The sequence below is a fragment of the Anticarsia gemmatalis genome, chromosome 28, assembly GCF_050436995.1.
Source record: "Anticarsia gemmatalis isolate Benzon Research Colony breed Stoneville strain chromosome 28, ilAntGemm2 primary, whole genome shotgun sequence".
NCBI lineage: Eukaryota > Metazoa > Arthropoda > Insecta > Lepidoptera > Erebidae > Anticarsia > Anticarsia gemmatalis.
Window position 1 is genome coordinate 4,429,158 of NC_134772.1, and position 24,151 is coordinate 4,453,308.

General features: G+C 35.6%; 2 protein-coding genes across 2 annotated transcripts in view; one reads left to right on the plus strand and one right to left on the minus strand.

The window, feature by feature from the left end:
- Nucleotides 1-24,151, minus strand: part of LOC142984778 (osteomodulin-like) — a 443,673-nt gene that overhangs the window by 270,748 nt on the left and 148,774 nt on the right. The window lies entirely within an intron of this gene.
- The window catches only part of Syt7 (Synaptotagmin 7), a 679,167-nt gene that overhangs the window by 233,020 nt on the left and 421,996 nt on the right, over nt 1-24,151 (plus strand). Inside the window, exon 2 of the mRNA XM_076132579.1 lies at nt 12,401-12,549. Coding sequence (XP_075988694.1) covers nt 12,407-12,549 — 143 coding nt within the window. The 5' untranslated portion in view covers nt 12,401-12,406. The remainder of the gene's footprint in view (nt 1-12,400; nt 12,550-24,151) is intronic.

The window sequence follows — 24,151 nt, forward strand, 5'->3', positions numbered from 1 at the left end:
GACCGAATATTAGATATCTATTTTTTAAAATACTACTCTCATTTAGTTAGTCTGCAAACATTGAGTTAGTTTTTGTACAATATTTCAACCCCCATCATAGCTACTTTGGGGTTGGTTTTCAAGAATAAAATAAGTCCACGTTTGATCGTGGCTTCTCCACTATGTTTATGCAAAATTTCATCGAAATCGGTTTTACGGTTTACCCAAAAAACGTAATGCAAACAATACTAACCTCGGCGACGCGATAAGGTTTCCACGATTTAATCAGTTATCAGTTAAGCCTATTGGGTGTCTTTGTAACAAATTTTATCAAAGCCTGTTTTAGCGTGATTAATTACTTCTAACAAACATCCAATGAAATATCCAAACTATCGCATTTGTGATATAGGAATAGTTGAAGATATACCTGTAAGCCATAAAAAGACAAATTTCACATTAATTCCTAACCTCCCATTATAGGAAAGACTTCAAACTCACTGAGCTGTGTTCTCGTACATGACCGGATCCATTCGATTAATTTTCAAAATCCATTCGCGAATGAACGAATGAGTGAACTGATATTTCCCTTGGGGAGCGATTAGGGTCAAGTCAATCTGAGGTATCTTAAGGTTGAACGAGATTGAATTATTGTTTTTTTGTATTAAGACTTTTTCAATCTTATTATCTTGCGTTTATAATAAATGGGAAAATTTGATATTTTGATTGATGTTTGTTACTCAATCACGTTAAAAATTACTAAATGTAAATTTTGATGAATTGTGTAACATAGATAGTTTATAACCTGAGTTGACATATAATATAATAACAATATAGTATTATATCATTGGACAACTCACACACGGTTATTTGATTCCGATCTGAGCAGAGCTTGACTTATATATACTTCTTAATACATACTTATACCTCTAGATACATTAAGAACAAGGCACAGAAGAAGTACTCGTGCTCATCATACAAATATTTTTCCCGGGTGGGATTCGAACCCAACACACGCGGCGCTACGGATATCGAGGCGGGTTGACCACTTTAACCACTGCTCCAAACTAGTAGAAATAAGAAGAATTAAATAAAATAGTAGAAGTCTCGTTACATCTATACTAATATTATAAAGCTGAAGAGTTTGTTTGTTTGTTTGAATGCGCTAATCTCAGGAATTACTGGTGGGAATTGAAAAATTCTTTTACTGTTGGATAGCCTATTTACTGAGAAAGGCTATAGGCTATACTAGATTTCACTAATGTAGTACGTATTTCAACACGTTTGCTTATACCTTCTAAAATAACAGGAGTGTAATAATTAAAGAAGGTAAACTAACTATTATATGTTTCAGTACTTACATGAAAATTTTTTCGTACCTAATAAGAAGAAAGCTCTTTTTCACAATAACTGCTACACGTGTAATTGGAAAACTTTTGAGTGAACAAATATACTTCTTGTAGACATCAAGTTTCGGACAACACTGTTATTTTCCTTCCCGCAATTCTTTCGTGAAATTCCATCCTTCAGTAGAGTTACGAAATATATACATATATTTATAAAATAGCTTTCAATGTTTACATTACACATATGTAGTTTTCGCATTACAATTTATCTATACTAATATTATAAAACTGAAGAGTTTGTTTGTTTGTTTGTTTGTTTGAACGCGCTAATCTCGGGAACTACTGGTCCGATTTGAAAAAAATCTTTCAGTGTTAGATAGTCCATTTATCGAGGAAGGTTATAGGCTATATATCATCACGCTACGACCAATAGGAGCAGAGTACCAGTAAAAAATGTTTCAAAAACGGGGAAAAATTTTACCCATTCTCTCTTATGTGACGCAAGCGAAGTTGCGCGGGTCAGCTAGTTACAATATATAACTTTATTATTATATATTGTAATAAATACATTTTATCAATTAGGAGCCTTGCCTCACTAGGACGCCATGGCGGCATCGCTGGCTATATATCCAAGCAGTTAATATTGAAATGTATGTCACCTAACTCACGTGGCAACGGTTTGGAAACGTGACATTTCCATACTAACTGCTTGGATACGTAGCCAGCGACGCCGCCATGGCGTCCTAGTGAGACAGGGCTCTAATGGGTTCAAATTCTACTCTGGGCAAATATTTGTGTGATGAGCATGAGTACCTGTTCTGAGCGTGGTTGTTATTGTATCTATATAAGCATGTATTTAGAAGTATATAAGTATTTGGTAACCATACAGTTTACGGTTTTATTATTTACACACATACATACGATATTACCTACATATCTATATGTATATAAAAGTAGGCGTAACCCCACATTCATAAGGTCAGTTGCACACGACAGGGCGCTTTGATGTTGAACGTGTTTAGATAATCGTTTGTTCGTCTTTTGTAGCCCGCCTTACCGTTATAAGATTATATCTACCTTTTGTGCCTGTGTTTTCATAAAGGAATATATTTTGGAAGTATTTTGAAGACGAAACACAAGGTTTTTCTGCGGATTTAGTGTAGTGTTGAAATGGTAAATTTTATATCAAAATGTGAATTTCTTTTTTCAAAATATAATATCATAGGTGTGTAGCTGCTATTGTTATATTTGTACGTAATTTTTGGATCTCAGACCTATGATTACTTGCAAAAAAGTCAGGTGCGTAGTACTCCTAACCGGCGGTCCTGTATGACAACATGTATGGATGTAAATAAGGCAAGGGAAGTTTGTAAGGATCGTACCAAGTGATGTTCTCTGGCTACCCCTATAGGAAGAAGGCGTCATTTTATATACATGTACATACATATATATGTTTTTTATGCATGTAATAGCTTCTGAAAGTTATCAAATGATAGAAAATTAGACCAAATCTACGATAGTAATTTTGTTCCTTTGTCCAAATTTATGGTTATTAATACCATTGTACTAGCTGCTCTATACAGGCCTCCCCCCATGGGATATAAAGTCAGCAAATACGTACTAATAAGCCTGAGCCATTGAAGGTCGAGGAAAGCCGTAGGGAATAGTTCTATGGGATACTAGTTACAGTCTACTGGTTTGTACGTGTTGAAAAATATTACATTGTCTTAAGTATGTATTAGGTCGGGGAAAAAGTCTTTTCGCATTATAGTATGTATGAACTTGTAATAAAATCTCTTTGGCTTCAAGAATCACAAATGAGTACACGGTTCATTAGGTTTCTTTCAGTGAGCTCGTGAAGTACCCAAAAATCGAGCTTTTTTGTGTAGAGAAAAGATTTTATTACAAGTTCATACATACTATAATGCGAAAAGACTTTTTCCCCGACCTAATAAATTGTGTTATGTTAGGGCCGAGTCTAAGAAAGTACCTCCCATGCCTGTGGTCGATGGTTCTAACGTTGGCAACACAATATGAGTATTAGAAATAAATGTCACTTGTTCTAACGGTGAAGGAAAACAACGTGATGTAAACTTGCAAGCCTGAACGTTCTTTAACACAGTTATTAAAGGTATGCAAAGTCCCCAACCCGCATTTGGCCAGCGTGGTGGACTCAAGTCCTCATCCTCATTCATTAAAGCAGTAGACAGTAGTTTTTTCGTGAAATAGCAAAAAACATACATACATACAAAGTAGGATATTGTAATAAAATTACTATATCACACAGAAATTTAAATGCCAGTATCAAAAGGCTTATGATTAACCTATTCGATACAATGTACATAAAAAACTGCCCAAATTCCTTCTGATAACGTAACCGATACTTATTCAGTAGTTAAACCAATGCTTTATATCCAAGAACTAGAACTTTCCTTAGAACTATGTCGGTGACGATTTCTCAGTAAATTCGTAGCAATCCTCGTAAAGTTTTAATTATTCCGAGAAACTGATATTTAAATGAGCAATGTCCCTTTTAGTGAATGAAATTCAAAGAATTCAGGCATATATCTATGCCTCTAGTCTATCTATCGTATGGTTAGTAGTCAACCTAGTGTCAAAGTTGTTCAAGCCGCCCGAAAGGCCTTTGACGTGGCTTAACGACTGTTATCTATATTGACAACAACCGCGACCGACTTTTTACGTGCCCTCCGACGCACGGAGACGCGCAGTTTGAATACCACTATGCGGTCACCCATCTATAGAATGACAACGCCAACGGTTGCTTAACGCACAAATCGTTTAACGACTGGTGAGTACAACAGTAACTGGCTATCAGCGTCTCTAGTGAAATTTCAGCTTTCTTTTTTATCACGGTTTATGAGATACAGCCTGGAGACAGACAGACAGCGGAGGCTTAGTAATAGAGTCCCGTTTTACCCTATGAGTACGGAACCCTAAAAAGACGGGACAAAAACAGAAAAATATTTTCTCTGAGCAATATCCATCATAAAAATAACACGAACAGGAAATCAAACCTATGACAGCGTTCAATAACTCACTGCAGTCACACTTTGTCAAATTCAATGGAATCGTATTATTTCACGAGTGGTTTCGTACCTCCGTTTTGTGGTGAGCGTTTGAATGAGCAAGTGTAGTGGCGTTAGTAACTGGCTTGTGAATGGGAATGTGTGTGAAATTGTAATTGACATAAAAATATTTTGTGGTAAGGAATTGCTTTAGTGTTTTAAAGTTTTCATTGTTGAAATATTTTAGTAAACAGTAGGTATGTTGTTTTATGTGAAAATGTAATATAGTTTGATTAATTATTTCGACTTGAAAATTTGTACTGAAAATACAGTTTTTAAACTGGTTTCAAATATAACTTTTGTAATTTCAATAAAAGTGTTGCGTTTATTTTGTTAATTAATAGAATTTGATAAGTTTTATTTCCATTATGTATTAGTTTTGACAGTCGCACATAGATTTTCCCTTCAATCATTTACATTTGTTAAAGTTAATTATTACTTATTATAAAAATATGTATGTATTAACAAAGGTTTCTTTCAAGTATTTAAAAATTTACGAACATCCTGTTGAATATTTAACTTTCTCTTTCTCTTATCGTATGGTCAGTGGTCAACCTAGTGTCAAAGTTGTTCAAGCCGCCCGAAGGCCTTTGACGTGGCTTAACGACTGTTATCTTAATCGACAACAACCGGGACCGACTTTTTACGTGCCCTCCAAAGCACGGAGACGCCCAGTTCAAATACCACTATGCGGTCACCCATCTATAGAATGACCGCGTCAACGGTTGCTTCACCCACACATCGTTTAAGTAACTATAACTTCCTATGTCCAATCATTAACCCCTGATCCCTATAACTATAAAAAACTAATTAATACTCCCAATTCCAGTTAAATCTTTCTTACATAATATTTCTAACAAAAACCTCTAACTAAACTCTAATGAAAACTGGTACAAACAACAATAATCTCGCGCTAAATCATGTGTGAGTACAATCGTGTTATTACAAGAGTAGTTTCATATCACTGTGGAGTGCTGTGTTGGGCGAGTGAACTTGAGCTAGTGGGGAGTTTAGTAGTTTATGAAATGGTGAGTAAATAATTTATATCCTAAAATGCACAACGGATCTTGAGTGCGGTGATATTTTTTACAGGTTACGTTTTTTTGGATAATTTTGATTTGGAATACATAAAAATAGAGTCGGGTAAGTGGATTTCGTTTCTATGTTATTTGTCAGTGTCAATATAACAGTCATCTCAGTATAGTAAGTGAAATTCGTAACTTAAAGACTAAATGGCATACATGGGTATCCCACCGTTTTGATTATGGCCGAAATAATTTTTATAAAAAAAAAAACATGTAACACATACGTGGTTACATGATAATATATTGTATAAATAATTGTAACAGTAGGATTTTAATTACCATAACCTGTCATGCAAATTCAAAATTATTTGAAATCCTGCCTTATTTAGAATAACGTTATCCTCAAATCACGAAGCAAAAGCGATTACGCAACGACGAAAGCGACGTCAAAAACGGTACTTAAAACCACTAACAAAAATTAAAATATTGACCCAATATATTTCCTTTGTCATGTAACGAGCAAGTAAACACGCACTAGCTGTATCCACTAGCGCGAGTCGACTCTCCCGTTTGAACGCACTCGGGTCGATGACGGCTCCGCAGCGCCGCATCGCAATCCGCATAGGTTGGGGCTGTTAGAGTAGCGAGTTGACAATTGATAGGCGGAAGCGATTTTAGTATGAAAGTTGTATTTTTCTTTCACTGTATTTTTTACTTTAGATTAGAACCTAAAGTAAAAAATACAGTGTTGACAGAGTATGAAGAAAAGGGTTTAAGTCGTAACACAACGTAGACAAATATTCTAACGCGAAAAAGAGTTAAAAAAATAGGTACTTTATATAAGTTACATTTTCTTTCAGTAAGTTTGTTTAAAACTATGTGATTTTTTTTCTAAGGTTAATTAATAAAAAAATATAATAATTAATAACCTTAGAAAAAAATTATAGCTTCTTTCACTATTATTGTTAATGCGATCGCGTATTACTTTAAGCAAAACTAAAGTTAGTGCGATTGTTTATTTATTATAATGTACGACCTATGAAATTTAATATTATGTTTAATATTGTCAAACGTTTTACCCACCAATCGGTTACTATTCCTAAGATTCGTCTAGGACACTATTGTTTTCATTAAATCGCTGCTCTTATAAAATCGCAAATCTCGTAGCCATACAATCAGACCTTTCTGTTTTTGCGCTCGCAATTTAGCGTGTACCGAGGGTAGGTTTGACTCCAGATTGATGAACAAGGGTTGTACCAATCATTTCACAACCCTGGCTTTTGAACCCTTCAGGATTTAATGGTTTAAAGTACCTACATGTGTGTTTTGGGGTTAACTCGAAAGTAGAGTGATTTTTCAGGTTATACCTTTTGGTGTGAAACTTTTGGCGTTGTAAAATTTTTGTGGTTTTAAATGATACTGTATTGAATAAAAATTTATTGAATTAGATTTTACAGAGTCATACTATACAACATTAGGCCTATGCAACTCATCAGTCTAGCCTTTCTTCCAACTATGTTGTAGTCGGCTTCCAGTCTCACCGGACCAGCTAGATACCAGTATTTTACTTTACGATTTCCTATTGGACCTTCGCAACCCAGTTACCTGGGTAATAATAACCTCTGGATAACCTCTCAGTAAGACTAGTTGTCAGACTTCCAAGCTTCTGACTACTGGTAACGACTGTCCAAGATCTTTGAAAATGACAACCAGGATTCACAATTTAACGTGCTTCCTAAAACACAGAACTCAGTATGTCTAATATGGTCACCCCACAACAGAACAACCTCGGCATGCATTGCTTAACCTCAAATATCGATCCGGTGGGACTGGAAACCGACTCCAACATAGTTGGAAGAAAGGCTGGACTGATATATATTCTATTATAATTATAAAAAATCAACGCGCAATTTTAAAGATTATGACTTAACCTATAATTTTTTGGAAAATCTCAGTCTAAAATTATTACATTTATATACAAAGTAACTTAAATACTTAACTATTATCTCTTAAGCGATTAAACAAGCTATATATCAAACTAACTGCTCCGTAGTGTACGTTTATTGGCTCTCTGCCACACCCCAATCTAGGTCTTAACAGCGCAATCATATGTTATTGCTCTACTGTATAATATTTTACTGTGACTTCACTTGGCTTAAATCATTTTTGTACAAGCTTATGTCCCTATACTACCCACGTGAAAAAACACATATGTTGTTTTTATTATTTTCTTCAATTTAGATGCTCGTAACCAGTTGAACTTAAGGGTCGGTAAAGGTGTGGGTTAAGCAACCCTTGACGCGGTCATTCTAAAGATGGGTGTCCACATAGTGGTATTTGAACTGAGCATCTCCGTGTTTCAGAAGGCATGTAAAAAGTAGTACCGATTGTTGTCTACTAAGATAACAGTCGTTAAGCCATGTTAAAAGCCTTTCGGGCGGCTTGAACCACTTTGACACTAGGTTGACCACTAACCATACGATAAATGATAAAGTACCGATGCGGCCAGGCAGTCTAAAGGTATAATTTAATCAAAGACTAGCTATAAACTATCGAACACTAGAGGCCGCCTGCGACTTTGTCCGCGTAGAAACCCTTCCCTTGTAAATCCCGATTCCTCGAGAATTCCGGGATAAAAAAAAAACCTATGTGTTATTCTAGGTCTTTAGCTACCTATATATCAAACTTCATCGTTATCGGTTCAGTAGTATTTGCGTGAAAGAGTAACCAACATACATACATACATGCAAAGGTACATTCTCAAAAAATTTCGCATTTATAATATCAGTAGGATATAATTTAAAGAAGTCAGGTGCGTAGTACTCGTAACCGGCGGTCCTGTATGACAAGATGTATGGATATGAATGAGGCAAGGGAAGTTAGTAAATATCGTACCAAGTAGCGATCTCTGGTCTCTGCCTACCCCAATGTATGTATGTTTTATATAACGTCATAACTGTTTAAGCCACGCTTTGGCGACACTCCAGGGTTTGTCTGTACTATTTAACAATACAACGTGTAATTTAAATTAATATGTTACTGCAAACGTTTTGGCAAGATGTCGTTGTGAAATGTTGAAATGAAACAATTTTGGAATTACTATTGAAGTAATAACCGTTTGGTTTAAGCATTGCTTTTCGCGGTGGTTGTGGGTTCAAAACCAATTTGATACTATAGTTATAATTGGTTCAAATCTATATTCGTGTGATAAGCACGAGTTTTGTTCTGAGCCTGGATGTTAATGTATCTATATAAGTATGTATTTACAAGTATATAAGTATGTTTATCAGTTATTTGGTTACCATAGTACAAGCTCTGCTGAGTTTGGAATCAAATGTCCGTGTGTGAGTTGTTACAAAATATTTATTTATATATTTATATACACCACAACCTCATACGATGGTTTTTCGACACCACTATAACCCGACCACTTTGATAGAGAGCCTTATATACAAGGTTCACGGCTGGCGGAGGTATACAAAATTCAGAATTTAGAACATCAGAGACTCGCAGACTTATGCAGCTAGCGGTGGCTTGTTCGATACAACTACCGTATTATGAGACTGTTAAAATAAAAGACTCAGGGCCTTTTCTTGAACAAACCTAAGATTCAAACTTTGGTAATCTACATAACAATGCTGTGCTTTGATTATCACAGAAACAATAAATAAAAAAATCTAAATAAGTAAAATTTTACGTTCTTAAATTAGTGAGTACTTATTTGTGGTATGGTTAGTAGTCAACCTAAGGAAAAATGTTATGTTGGCCGAAGGCCCTTGATATGGCTTAACGACTGCTATCTTATTGACAATAACCAGGGCCGACTTTTTAGGTACCCTTCGAAGCACGGAGAGCTCTACAACTAGGACACAAAGCTTCACTAAAAACTTTATCTAATCCCGGTTTTTTTCACTAAAACTAAACGGAATGAAGTCCTAACTTGTCTAATAAGTGAAAAATTCTGGCAATGTCTGCCAAATCCGTGGCACTTTGCCAGTGTTTAAGTGTGGCAATTACGTGTTCCCTTCACTTACGCATCCGGTTGGACCGGAAGCGGATAATGCCAATTGTCTGTATCAAATTTTGGTAACTTTATTTTCAAGTGGTTTGATCTTTTGAGCGGGAGATTTTACAAGCATTACTGAAACACTCATAGCGCGCACCGGTTGAAAGATTAGCAGCAAGTTAAGCATATAAGTTGAGGTCGTTTCGTAGATGGGTGGTCACTAATTAGTTTTTAAGCTGAGCTCGTCTCCGTGCGAGTAGAAAATAATCACTGAGGCGCTTATAGCTCGATGCGTTTCCTAGACGGTAAGTTATCAGTAGGTTAAGTTACCTTTGTCACTGACTTGACATGGATGGGTAGCCGTTTAGTGGTATTTGAACTGAGCGTGTCCGTGCTTTAACTAGCATGTTAAAAGTTGGTCATAGTTTTTATTTATGTTAACAATCAGTCAATTCTGTCAAGGACTTTCGTTTTTGCAATGTATTGTATCATATTTCAACCCATGTACCGTGCAGTAATAATGAAATATGTCTAAAAAAAATACCCTAATAATCCCTTACACAACGCTAGCGTGTTACTTTTTGCATGTAATTAATAATGAGTAGTTACTTAGTATATTTTGCATAATATTAGCTTGCCGGCCGGAAGCTTTGAAGCAAAACACGCGAACCTGAAAGTAATTATTTAGTGTCGCCTTGCTTTTAGCACGATCGAAAGAAATAGCAAGTTTTGTAGGTAAAAATACAGTATTAATTAGTACATTAGTAATTTAGTTTATTAATTAGTCTATCATTGCGTCGGGAGGTCGTCAGTTCGATTCCCAAACGGAACAGTTGTGCAATCCAAAAATAGTTGTTTCGTGTCTGTCTGTATTTTGTGTCCGTTGTTTGTATATTTGTTATCTATAGTCCCCGCGACACTAGAGCTATTCTAGGTGTGGGAGTTGTCTTTCAACGAAAATAAAAAAAAACCATATGATAAAAAAAAAATGCATCAAAAACTAGCAATGAATATGGTAGTAAACAAAAAAATTTAAAAGTGTATAAACTCATTCAAAATTAATTTTTGGGTCAAAAATAATAAAGTATCATATACCCTTATAATATACATATGTATTGTTTGCTCACAAATTAGTCGTTTTTTTTACAAAATAAAGCAATTAGACTAGCCAACTAACTAGAATTCTAACTTTACAAAACTAGAATCCAAAAACTAAATTTTCAGTTTTCAGTTTCCCCAATTATATTTCCCAATTGATTATGCAGTTCTGTATTACCATAACTGGTGTTTGGCATATTTCCAATATCTTTACACAATTCACTTTTATAGAAAATTGAACCTTAACTTGAAGAGCTCAGAGTGCAAATTCGTGTAACATTTTGGTACTGAAACTGAATTGTGTTGTGATATTTTGTGGGAAAATCGAAATAATTATTGTTAGGAATATTACTAAATACTAAATTCGGGATATTTAGACGAATATTCTGATGTTCATATATTAGAAGAAACCTATATATTTTTCCGATCCGGGAATCAAATCAGAGACTCTACGCGCTATTAAAAAGAATATTTTGACACCAGAAGATCTAATCTTCTAATGTCAAAATATTCTTTTCAGCGATTGGTCCGACTGGGAATCACACCTGAAACCTTGTGATTAGCAGCCAAACTGCTGCTCAAACTACAATGGCAGTAAAACTATTGTTTACTGGTTTTAAATTCTCAATAACTGTTATGTTAAAAAACAATTGTCCATATAAAAAGTAGCACTAATACTATACTTTTTCACATCTTCTGTATAAGGGTCGGTTTGCTTATCAAATAACATTTTGACCATTGTTCTCATACATTTACTGTCTATCTATGTATTGGATAGGCTAACCAACAGTTATTTATGAACCGTGAAACAAGCCTTAAGTCTTCCCCACTCTCATCAAACAAAAAAACTTTAAAATCATAACAATTTTAATATCAGACAATGCAAAAAAACACAGGCTCCAGTATAATATTCAAATTGAGGTTGTAAAATTTCAGGCTGTATATATTTTTGTATATAAGAGTCGTAAAGTTTCTACAAAGATGTTTATTATGAATGTTGTTGAATGCGTATTGAAACGTGCTTCACTTTTGGAAATGGAAATGTCAAGGTTTTTCAATTTTGAAATGGCTTTGCATTATTTTTTAAAATATCCTACTTGGCTCTTTGTTCGGCAGATATACTTATTTAATGTATAACGTTTCGCGTTTCGGCGCAGGTTGCACTCGCCGTGGTCGCAGCCTGACTTTTTTACGTTACGTTACGTTAGGCATTTTAAGGTAAAATGCGTGTTCGCGTTAATTCCCGTATTCTATTATACATTAAACATGCAACGCGAGAGTCTAAGAGTTATACTTATTATTGTAATACATGATATTTATGATCTTTTTCTGTATTATGCAACAATAAAACATATTTTATCGCCCTATTTTAAGGCAACGCGTAAATATTTTTTTATTAATATTATTTTAAATCAAAATAATACACGTTCTACGTTCTACCCCTATCGGTAAAAGTAATTTTATGTATATGTATGTATAAATGTACACACAAATAAACCACGTGATTCCGCGCGGGTGAAGTTTGGACAAAAATGAAGGGTAGATTTTTTTAAAGAAGACTTTCTTTCCACGCTACGAGTCAAATTTATATTTGCCTTTGTGACAATATAATTTCGAAGGCAGACAAGCGTTGGGCTTTGTTACCTCCTAAGTTTCTAGAAGCAAATTGTGTTCTTTATCAATTTTAATTCCATAGCAAACAAAAAACTCTTCTCCTGAATATTTTCTTTTTATTAGCCTGATTGATTGCCCACTGCTCGGCAATGACCTCACCCCTACCTTACAAATTGCTTCGGTTTTTAAATGCGTCTAGGCAAATATATCGAAAAAAAAGTAATTATGTTATTTTTCTTTCTTTCGCAGGTGACAATGAAGACCCGCACGGTAGTGTTGATAGTGATCCTCAGTTGCGGAGCAGCGGCTGTGCTGTTCGCCGTCGCCGCGTACCTGTACATCAGGAGTCGGGGCAGGAAGAGAGAGGACGAGGAGGACGGCACCAGCTGTGCGATCAGGTAAGTCACTTGGCACTATGATATAACACGGGATTTGTCTAGATAAAACGATTTTTTGGAAAGACTTTTTTCTTAGTCTTTTTTAAGGAATTGGAAATTAAACTACGTGATTCGACCATAAGATCTAGTATCAGCATAGTTTAAAAGAATGTGTTTTAACTTTGAGAATTTGTATATATAGAAACTAGTATAAAATGTGACAATTCTAACATCAACAATTTGGGTGACCAACTATAAAAAAAATATTATTTCAGCAGCACGTTATTGGTTTTTACTTACTTTGTTTTACGCGTGGTTTACCTTATGTAGCTATTACCATAAATACATAACTACTTGAAGGAGTAGGAGATATACCTACGTTTTGCTATTAACAATTAGAGGCCGCTCGCGACTTCGTCCGCGTGAAAACTAGCCTATGTGTCATTCTGGGTATTCAGCTACCTATATACTAAATTTCATCGTAATCGGATCAGTGGTATTTGCGTGAAAGAGTAACAAACATCCATACATACTCACAAACTTTCGCATTTATAATATTAGTAGGATGTCAGTCCCATGTAATGGGGGCGAGCTTATTGACGTAATGGCTATTAAATTATAGGTAACGGTGAAAAGTTGTCATTATATTGACAAGTCTGTCTTATGCATCATATTATCATGACTAATATAATATCAAAATAATATGACTTATATCAAATTCAAAATAATCAAATCTTCTCCATTAATTTTGATCAAATAAAAAGTAATACCCATCCATTTTACATTCCCGAGGCCGATATAGGTGGTATAGCGGTTCACTTGGCACGGTACTATCTTGGCAATCGAAGTACATATATTATCCAATGTGTATGTATATTGTATGTCCTAGGTACAATATTGTTGTGGTTGATTAAATTGTCATACTAATGTAAGTAACTGATACGAATTCGGAATGAGTTTCCTTTCTTACAAGGGATCTTGACTATTTGTCAAATCTAGCTAATCTCTTTATCTCTCTGTCTCTCTCTCTCTCTCTTCCATGCTATGAATCCCATATGGTAGAGGTTTTACAAAATGTCAAAAGAAAACAATCAGCCTAGCCTTTATTCCAACTATGTTGGGGTCGGCTTCCAGTCTCACCGAATGCAGCTGAATACCAGCGTTTTAAATGGAGCAACTTACCTGGGTTATAACACGATATCATTCGGTAAGAATGGTTGTCAGATCTTTGAAAATGGCAGCCAGGACCCACATGTTCACATACCTTCCGAATCACGCAGTAACTCAATATGTATACGATGGTCACCCATCCACAGAACAACCCCGGCAAGCGTAGCTTAACTTCACATAATTTTAAAGAAATAGGATACGTTAGTGTCACAGTGTCATTTCGTTATTTTTTTATACATTTTAAATTAAGTGTTTCCCACTAACATAGTAAACTAGAATGTTAAAGAAAATCATTTCCTTTTCATGTTATTTCCAGTAGAATATTTTTGAAAGGAGTGCACGTTAGTTACGGCTATCAAAATATGGCCGCCGTCCAAACTCATAATTCTTCGTGACGTTGTTGAGTATGCAGGTTTGAATCTGTACGCTTGCATTTTAGAATAAAATTCTTGATTTGTGTGTTCATTTGTTACTACTAGTTGTAGCCCAGTAGTCGAGATTCGACTAAAATGAATTGAAATATAGGTATCTATACTAATATTATAAAGCTGAAGAGTTTGTTTGTTTGTTTGTTTGTTTGTTTGAATGCGCTAATCTCGGGAACTACTGGTCCGATTTGAAAAAATCTTTCAGTGTTAGATAGCCCATTTATCGAGGAAGGCTATAGGCTATATATCATCACGCTACGACCAATAGGAGCAGAGTACCAGTGAAAAATGTTACAAAAAACGGGGAAAATTACGATTCTCTTATGTGACGCAAGCGAAGTTGCGCGGGTCAGCTAGTTTAATATAAAAATGTATGACATTCATTTTTGTATTTTCCAGTAGTTTATTTTTAAGCTGACATTTACACAAATGATGTATTTACGTTGCCGCTATAACAAAATTAAAATAAAATATATAAAAAATTAAAAATATATATTAAGGGAGGTCCCCATACAATTAATTACAAATTTTATCGTATTTCTTGGTACGGAGCAACTCGCACTTGGTTGGTTTTAAAAAGACACGAGTTTTTTAACTATCTCCAAGCAAATATATAACAGCTTCATCCTTTGGAAAATAACAAGCATTTTGAAAACTTTTGAATATGTTTCCTCGTTATATTCAAGAAAATTCAAGTGACTATTGTATTCTTTGTTAGTCTAGTTTCTGACTGCAGTGGAGATTTTGCGAAGGATATACCACACTAAAACGAAATATGAAGGAACGAAGCTTTATAATATTAGTAAAGACTAGCTGACCCGCGCAACTTCGCTTGCGTCACCTAAGAGAATGGGTCAAAATTTTCCCCGTTTATGTAACAGTTTTCGTTGCTTCTCCGCTCCTAATGACCGTAGCGTGATGTTATATAGCCTATAGTCTTCCTCGATAAATGGGCTATCTAACACTGAAAGAATTTTTCAAAGCGGACCAGTAGTTCCTGAGATTAACGCGTTCAAACAAACAAACAAACAATCAAACAAACAAACAAACTCTTCTGCTTTATTATATTAGTATAGATGTGTATGTACTATGTAAATATGTACTAGTCTTTTAATTACACTGTGACGAACATCCTCCCAACCTAAATGGTTTTAAATTAAAAAACTTTTGTTTCCAACTCTGTTTTTGTTAAGCAAAAAGGTTTCGGTGTACAAACTTTTGACGCAATGTAAATGTCCAACTTAGTAGTGAACTATTGTATAATAATTTTAGAATAGAATGTTATTTTTTGTTATGTTAAGTGGCAAAACATTTTAGTTAATTAGAATTTAGATTGATGGATGTAAAATGACATTAGTATTGCCGACTTTTAAAAAGAGGTAGGGTCCTGTGTTTTTTTTATTTATGTTCATCAATCATTGGACCGACTTCTAACATGTCCGGCCGGTTAAGCACGGAGACGTTCAGTTCAATTACCACCACGCCACCATGTCACCCATCTATAGATTGGCCGCACCAAGGGTTACTTAACTCACAGATCGTTTAATGACCAGTTAAATCACAATATTATGTGTACAAGTCGAGTTTAAAATTATTAGTATTTTAGACTATGAAAACAATTTTTGAAAGCGAATTTCATCTTTCACCTTGGAAATCATCTAAGTGCTCGTCTCATCGTCCTAATATCAGTGAGTGTGCACTTTACTTTGGTCTAGATCTAGCCTTTACTTTAATACCTAGATAGTGGGGAAAATATTTTGATGGATATTTAATGTTAGGGTAAAAGTTTAAGGGATTTTTAGGTACTAACAGATAATGATCGCCTCTGTGGTCTGTAGCACGATTATATTTAACTAGCTGACCCGCGCAACTTCGCTTGCGTCACATAAGAGAGAATGGGTCAAAATCCTCGTTTCTGTAATTCTTGTTATTGCTACTCTGCTCCTATTGGTATTAGCGTGATGATATGTAGCCTATAACCTTCCTCGATAAATGGACTAAATCTACTGGACTGTACTAAATCTAACGGAGGAGTTCGTGGCTTAGTTTACAACAGCCGCACGGATCGATCTCTGAGGTTAAGCTACGCTTGCCGAGGTTGTTACGTGGATGGGTGACCATCTTATACATATCGAGTTCTCCGTGTTTCGGAAGGCACGTTAAATTGTGGGTCCTGGCTGTCATTTTCGAAGATCTTTGACAGTCGTTAACAGTAGTCAGAAGCTTGAAAGTCTGACAACCAGTCTTACCGAAGGGTATCGTGTTATCCCATGTAACTGGGTTGTGGAGGTCAGATAGGCAGTCGCTCCATGTAAAACACTGGTACTCAGCTGCATCCGGTGAGACTGGAAGCCGACTCCAACATAGTTTGGAACAAAGGCTAAGCGAATATATATATATATATATAACCTTCCTCGATAAATGGACTATCTAACACTGAAAGAATTTTTCAAATCGGACCGGTAGTTCCTAAGATTAGCGCGTTCAAACAAACAAACTAACAAACTCTTCAGCTTTATAATATTAGTATAGATTGAAACCATCGAGTATCGAGTTTGAAATTTAGCACGTATTGCCAAAATAGTTTCTACGACGCCCGATGGAAGCGCTGAACCAATTGTAATACAAAATATTTCGACAGTTAGCCGGTAGTCGATTCTCGATAGGAGTAGAGATTATAGCTACTGTTCTGTTGTGTAACTGTTGATCACGAGGTCGCAGGTTTGGTTCTGGGCGTTATCTAATATTCGCGAAAAAGTCTTTTCGCATTATAGTATGTATGAACTTGTAATAAAATCTTTTCTCTACACAAAAAAGCTCGATATTTCGGTACCACACGAGCTCACTGAAAGAAACCTAATGAACCGTGTACATATTTGTGATTCTTGAAGCCAAAGAGATTTTACTACAAGTTCATACATACTATAATGCGAAAAAACTTTTTCTCGACCTAATATAATATTAGCTAACTCATTCGACTTCACTCGCGTACAAAAGTAAACATACCCATTTACAGTAGTTTTAGAACTAACTAATTAAAAAGTAAGGCTAAGTAAAATCCCTGGCTTTCAACTGTTTCTGTGATAATTTGAATCCATAAAACTTTTGATGAAAATTCAGCTGTAAGCATAAAAGTATTTGATAGCATTATTGAAATCTAATATATAAAATTCTCGCGTCACAGTTTTCGTTACCGTACTCCTCCGAAACGGCTTGACCGATTCTCATGAAATTTTGTGAGCATATTGAGTAGGTCTGAGAATCGGCCAACATCTATTTTTCATGCCACTAAGTGACACCTTTCTTTTTAATTTTTTATGGCAAAACGACGTTTGCCGGGTCAGCTAGTTTCAATATAAAAACGTATGGACGTTATAATATTCTACCTGGAAATCGAACCCAAATCTTTTACCGATTATAGCCTGCCTCCCAATTATCAACCTGATATAAAAACATATAAAAAAAAACATACTCATATATTTCCTTAATAAACTGCTAACACACTACCTACTTAACATGTTATAGGCTGTTTCCTTGAACAAGTTTACACAAACAGAACAATAAACCTGGGACCGAACGATGCGGGGTCTTGTTTGAGCAAACTTTTAGTCAACTAATGCATGTGAGAATATGTTAGTCAAAGGATTGACTATAGTAAGTGACTAATGGAAAATTCGGAAGCAAATAGGTATTTATCATAACCTATATTTATTGATAGCAGAGAGAGAAGTGCTAGCCGGGTGGCATAAGTTAGTACCTCCCACGCAAGTGGTCACAGGTTCGAACCCGAGGCAGCACACCAATAACTTTTCGAAGTTATGTGTGTATTAGAAATAATCATCACTTGTCACAAACGGTGAAGGAAAACATCGTGATGCAACCTTGCATACTTGAGAGTTATTTAGAACAGTTCTTGAAGGTGTGCAAAGTCCCCAACCCGTACTTAGCCAGCGTGGTGGACTTGATTCCTAACCTCTTTTTCATTACGGGAGGAGACCTTTGCCCAGCAGTGGGATATTAATGCGTAAAATTTATTTTTTATTTGTTGGGCATCGTTTAACGGTGAGTGAGATTATGGGGTAGTGGGAAATTGGCATAGTTAAACCGTGGGACAGCTTGTTTTAATTATATTTACGTTGAATTAAATTCAACAAGCATAATAACATCATATTGTTATACGAACGTTCCCAATTATTTCCGAGAATCAGCTTTTCAGAGTACAATACACAGGATTGTACGGTTCGTGGAGTTGCAACCGTTACAGAAATACGGACACTAATGATATCAGACTGAACAAATAAAAACCTATTACTATAGCGTAGCGAGGAATTGTGTTATAAAATTGTTTTATGAAATGTATTATTGTAATAAATTTATTGCGAATAGGACAGTTATTATAAGAGAGTATATTATTTAGTAACTAGCTGACCCGCGCAACTTCGCTTGCGTTACATAAGAGAGAATGGGTCATCATTTTCCCCGTTTTTGTAACATTTTTCGTAACTACTCCGCTCTTAATACTCGTAGCGTGATGATATATAGCCTATAGCCTGCCTCGATAAATGAGCTATCTAACAGTGAAAAAAAAATTCAAATCGGACTAGTAGTTCCTGAGATTAGCGCGTTCAAACAAACAAAGAAACTCTTCAGCTTTATAATATTAGTATAGATTTATTTAAAAAGACAACTCCCGCACTAAGAATTGCAATTGTGTCGCGGGGACCTTTACAAACATACAAACAACGGACATTAAACACAACCAGATTCGAAACAATTATTTGTGCGATCCACAAATAATTGCTCCGTGTGGGAATCGAACCCTTGATGCTTTTTCTTAGTGTTTGTTACTGCTGCGAAAGTATCACGCCTTCTATAGGGGTAGCCTTAAGGGAAGTAGCAAGTGCGGGTTGGTACTTTGTATACCTTCAAGAACTGTTCTAAAGAACGAGAGTTCTTTAAAACGGAACGGAGGAAAACATAGTGATGCAACCTTGCATGCCTGAGAAGGCATCACAATGTTTTCCTTCACCGTTAGAACAAGTGATTAATATCTATACTAATATTATAAAGCTGAAGAGTTTGTTTGTTTGAACGTGCTAATCTCGGGAACTACTGATCCGATTTGAAAAATTCTTTCAGTGTTAGATAGCCCATTTATCGAGGAAGGCTATAGGCTATATATCATCACGCTACGACCAATAGGAGCAGAGTACCAGTGAAAAATGTTACAAAAACGGGGAAAATTATGATTCTCTTATGGGACGCAAGCGAAGTTGCGCGGGTCAGCTAGTTTCTAATAGTGTTTGACAAGACTCGCTTTATTGCTACTTTAGTAGGTAAGGTTTTTTTTGTCTTTTATTATTACAAATGGTGTTATTTGTTCATTGAATTTATATTGGCTATTACTGCGTGTCTTTATATAACAAAGTTCTCTTAAAACACGTGTGAATGTCCATATGTATTTATTTGTTTAGTTTCCTTAAGAAAATGTTAGAAAAATGTTCAGTACTTTTTTGGCGAAGTAACATTAACATTTTTGTTTTATTCGTTAGAGAGCACAAACCGATGGTGGTAACACTATCACATTCTTTTTTTTTTCTTTTTAGAGACAACTCCCGCATTAAGAATTGCTCTTGTGTCGCGGGGACTTTTACAAACATACAACCAACGGACACAAAGACAACCAGACCCGAAACAATAATTTGTGGATCGCACAAATGATTGTTCCATGTGGGAATCGAACCCACGACCTCCCGATGCAGTGGTATCGGCGTGGCGACCTTAACCACTGCGCCACGGAGGCATTAAAATTAGTAAACGGTTCACGACACAATTTTTTAACAAATTTAAGCCAATAACTTAAGATACGTTTATTACAGACGAAATTGCTGAAACTTAGTATTCAAAGAGGCGTCCATAGCCAGTTGCGCCCACCGATCGGGTAAACGATCTGTGGGTTAAGCAACCGTTGGCGCGGTCATTCCGTAGATGGGTGACCGCATAGTGGTATTTGAGCTGGGCGTCTCCGTGCTGCGGAGGGCACGTAACAAGTCGGTATCGGCTGTTGTCTACTAAGATAACAGTCGTTAAGCCATGTCAAAGGCCTTTTCGGGCGGCTTGAACAACTTTGACATTAACCTAGTGTCAAAGTTGTTCAAGCCGCCCGAACGCGGACCACTAATTATACGACAAACAACAAACAGTATTCAAATTAGGCTTTTTACTGGCCATTCATTATAGGCTTAATACAACCCTTTCACAAAAAAAATTATGGATAGCAAAAAAGTAGAATAAAATTATTTACCGAACCCATAGACTTATGATAACCTTACTTATATAGGGACTAGCTGACCCGCGCAACTTCGCTTGCGTCGCCTAAGAGAATGGGTGAAAATTTTCCCCGTTTTTGTAACATTTTTCGTTGCTACTCCGCTCCTAATTAACGTAGCGTGATGTTATATAGCCTATAGCCTTCCTCGATAAATGGGCTATCTAACATTGAAATAATTTTTCAAATCGGACCAGTAGTTCCTGAGATTAGCGCGTTCAAACAAACAAACAAACTCTTCAGCTTTATAATATTAGTATAGATTATAATATTAGTATAGATTTATGCTAATATATTTATGATGGCGTCGCTAAATTATACCTTTTGTTTTAACAGAGCCCTAAACCCTATGATTGGAACGATTTATGAACGTAAAATGAATAAAGGTCGTTTGAAGGTCAAAAGAATATTCAAGGTTGACTTTCGAAGAATGAAGCGAAAGACGCTTCTAGTAAACTCATAAACGCCGTTTAATTTGGTGTGTCTGGATACACAAGTCGCTAAATAAATAAATAAATATCATTGGACAAACATTGGACACGGTCATTTGATTCCAAACTAAGCAGAGTTTGTACTGTGGTAACCAAATAACTGATAAATATTCGTATATAGTTCCAAATACATACATTCCACACACTTATATAGTTGAACTAGCTGACCCGGCTAACGTTGTTTTGCCATGTAAATTAAAAAAAGTATGAAAAATAGATGTTGGCTGATTCTCCGACCTACTTTTGCTCACAAAATTTTGTGAGAATCGGTCTAACCGTTTCGGAGGAATACGGTAACTAACATTCTGACATGGGAATTTTATATATAAGATTTACAATTAATTTCAGAATTAACACAGTCGAGGTAATTGGTCTTAAAATAAAACGAAAGAAGTTTCTAGAAAACTTGTAAGTGCTGTTTATTACAAAAAAAATTCAACAACGACGGTATCTTTCTGTTACGTGCATACATACATACATACATACATACATACATATATACATACATAGAATCACACCTGATATACCTGAAAATGTAGGCAGAGGTGTGTAATAACAGCTTGATCACGAGGTCTAGCATTTGATTTCCGTGTCAGACAAATTGGGTATTGGTAATTTCCGCTGAAATATTCTCCGTTAAAACCCGGAATCTAGTAGTTTGATTAGTATGTGTACCACTTTCTGCACCGTTCGACATAACTGTAATAAAAACGGTATTAAATCTTTATTAAATACTAGCTTCCGTGAACAGGTTTTCCGAGGAAAAAGGTTTAGGTTAATCAGTCAAAAATCTAAGAAGATTTTACAAACTTTCATCCCTTTTTTTAGCCCTTTAAGGGTGGAATTGATCAAAATGCTTACTTAAGTGATGCCTGCGTCATAGTTACTTTATGCATGCCAAATTTTAGCCCGATCCGTCCAGTGGTTTGGGCTGTGCGTTGATAAATCACTATATCAGTCACTCAGTTAGTTACCTTTGAGTTTTTTATATAAAGATATAAGAAATAAGGCCTTCGAACTGTTTAGATTTTGAAGAAATCTTATTATAATTGCAAACAAGGTGACCTTTCATAATATGCGTAAAAAACGTCAATCGAATTCTGCAATGACGATTGTCGCTGCAGTTATTTATTACTGAAATACCTTTCCCTTATAAAAAACAAGCTTTACGTAAATATAGATAAGTACAATTTTTGCTAAATGAATTTTTTTTAAGTTATTTTATAAACAAACTAGTTGACTGCACGCAGTTACGCTTGCGTACAATATTCGTATTTCATCTGCTAAAAAAGCTACAGCTGAAAAAAAAGCCTTCTTTTACTGCTGTTCTTCAACTATCTTCTGTTAGATTTCATCAAGTTTGGTTCGTTGGTTGAACTGAGACTGCGTAACGAACAGACAGCCAGACTTTCAGATTTTCCTTTTTTTATTCAGCTCCATTTTTAAAGGTGACTGTATTAGTCACTATGGCTAAAATGGCAAAATAGCATCATTCCCTATCATCATCAAACGGGAACCAAACCTAACTATACACTTCAACCAACCCACCTCAAAAAGCCTACCCCTTTTTTCAGCCTTAAAAAGACAAACAAACATTTGGACCCTGTCAAAATTACCTACTATCCTGTATTGGACCCTTGGGTCCACAATCACGTGGATCCATCCGTTTTATAGCAGTCCTGTGGAATACAAGCGAATTGACATACATTTTTCTTGTTTTTTATTTAGATTGATGTATGAAAATGTATGGAACGAGATTAAAGAGTGCTTTTCTTATTTGGCATATGCTAGTAATATTATAAATATAAAAGCGAATATTATGAAAAATCTACTAAATAGAATTTGATAAATTCTTATAGTGTGGGTTTCTTGTAGTCTTTTATTTTCTCCGGGATACGCAAACGCAGATGAAGTTTTAAGCAAAAGCTTGTATCATGAATTACGAAAAATTTCGGAAGTTTGCTTGCATGTCCGATTTCACGACATTAAAATTAGCTTAAGGTCTGCGGAAAATCTGAGTTCTATTTTTTAAACATCCCCTTAGTGGTTTAAATAGAGGACCATGTAGGTCAATCGGCATTATTTCAATTTGTTATCCAGTATACAATTTGGTGCAATGGTTAAAGTGGTCAACTCACCGCAATAACCGTAGCGCTGCGCTGGGTTTTAATCCTACCAAGGACAAATATTTGTTTGATGAGCACGATGTACGTATATGTTCTGAGCTTGGTTGTTTATGTATCCATATAGGTATGTATTTAGAAGTATATAAGTATGTTTATCAGTTATTTGGTTTCTATAAAACAAGCTCTGCTTAGTTTGGAATAAAATGACTGTGTGTGAGTTGTCCAACGATATTTAGTTATTTATTTTATTAACAAAACCATCGACGTATCGACCAGCTAATACTGCGAAACGGCTCCATCCAAAACAATTTCACAGAATTTTCAGGAATTATTCAGTCCAGTTTCAGACTGACAAATAACATTAAAGCTCAACTTTTCCGAAACAAACAGATCCAATGAAGTCAAAAATCAGGCAACTGTCAACTGTAATAAACATTACTATTAAAATACAGCCTATATAACTTTAAACACATTCAAAATTCAACCTTATTACTGTAGCTATAAAGTCTATTTTCACTAACACAAAATAGAACACAAAAGTCCTTCAAATGTCGACTCTATTACGATAGGTACTAAGTCCATTTTTACAATCATGGAAAACTACAAAAATGTCGTTGGAATATAGACTTTATTTGCTGTAGAATAAGGTTCATCAAATAGTTGTCTCTCACCTGATGAAAAGGAAAATTGTATAGCAAATACTAGCCAACCCACACGGCTCTGCTCGTGTGTAATTTGGGTAGAAAAGGATTAACTTCAATACGATTTGTGAACATCATCCTTTATCTTAAACGTACATGTCTATTTTTGAAAAAAAAATGTTCTGTGTCTCATGGTGAGATGTGTACACATTATTTATTCATCGCCGACCCGGAAATCAAACCCAAAACCTCACGATCAGCAGCAGGATAAACTACCACTATTTAAAAATGTTAAACGAAAAACACCTATACATAATATTTACTCCCCTTTACACACACACTCTATCGCGCATGAAACAACAATCGCACGTGAAAGAGCGCGCGTGTAAGGGGAAAGGAAAGACCACGCGCCGCGCTCATCTGTCAAGTCCGCGAAGAA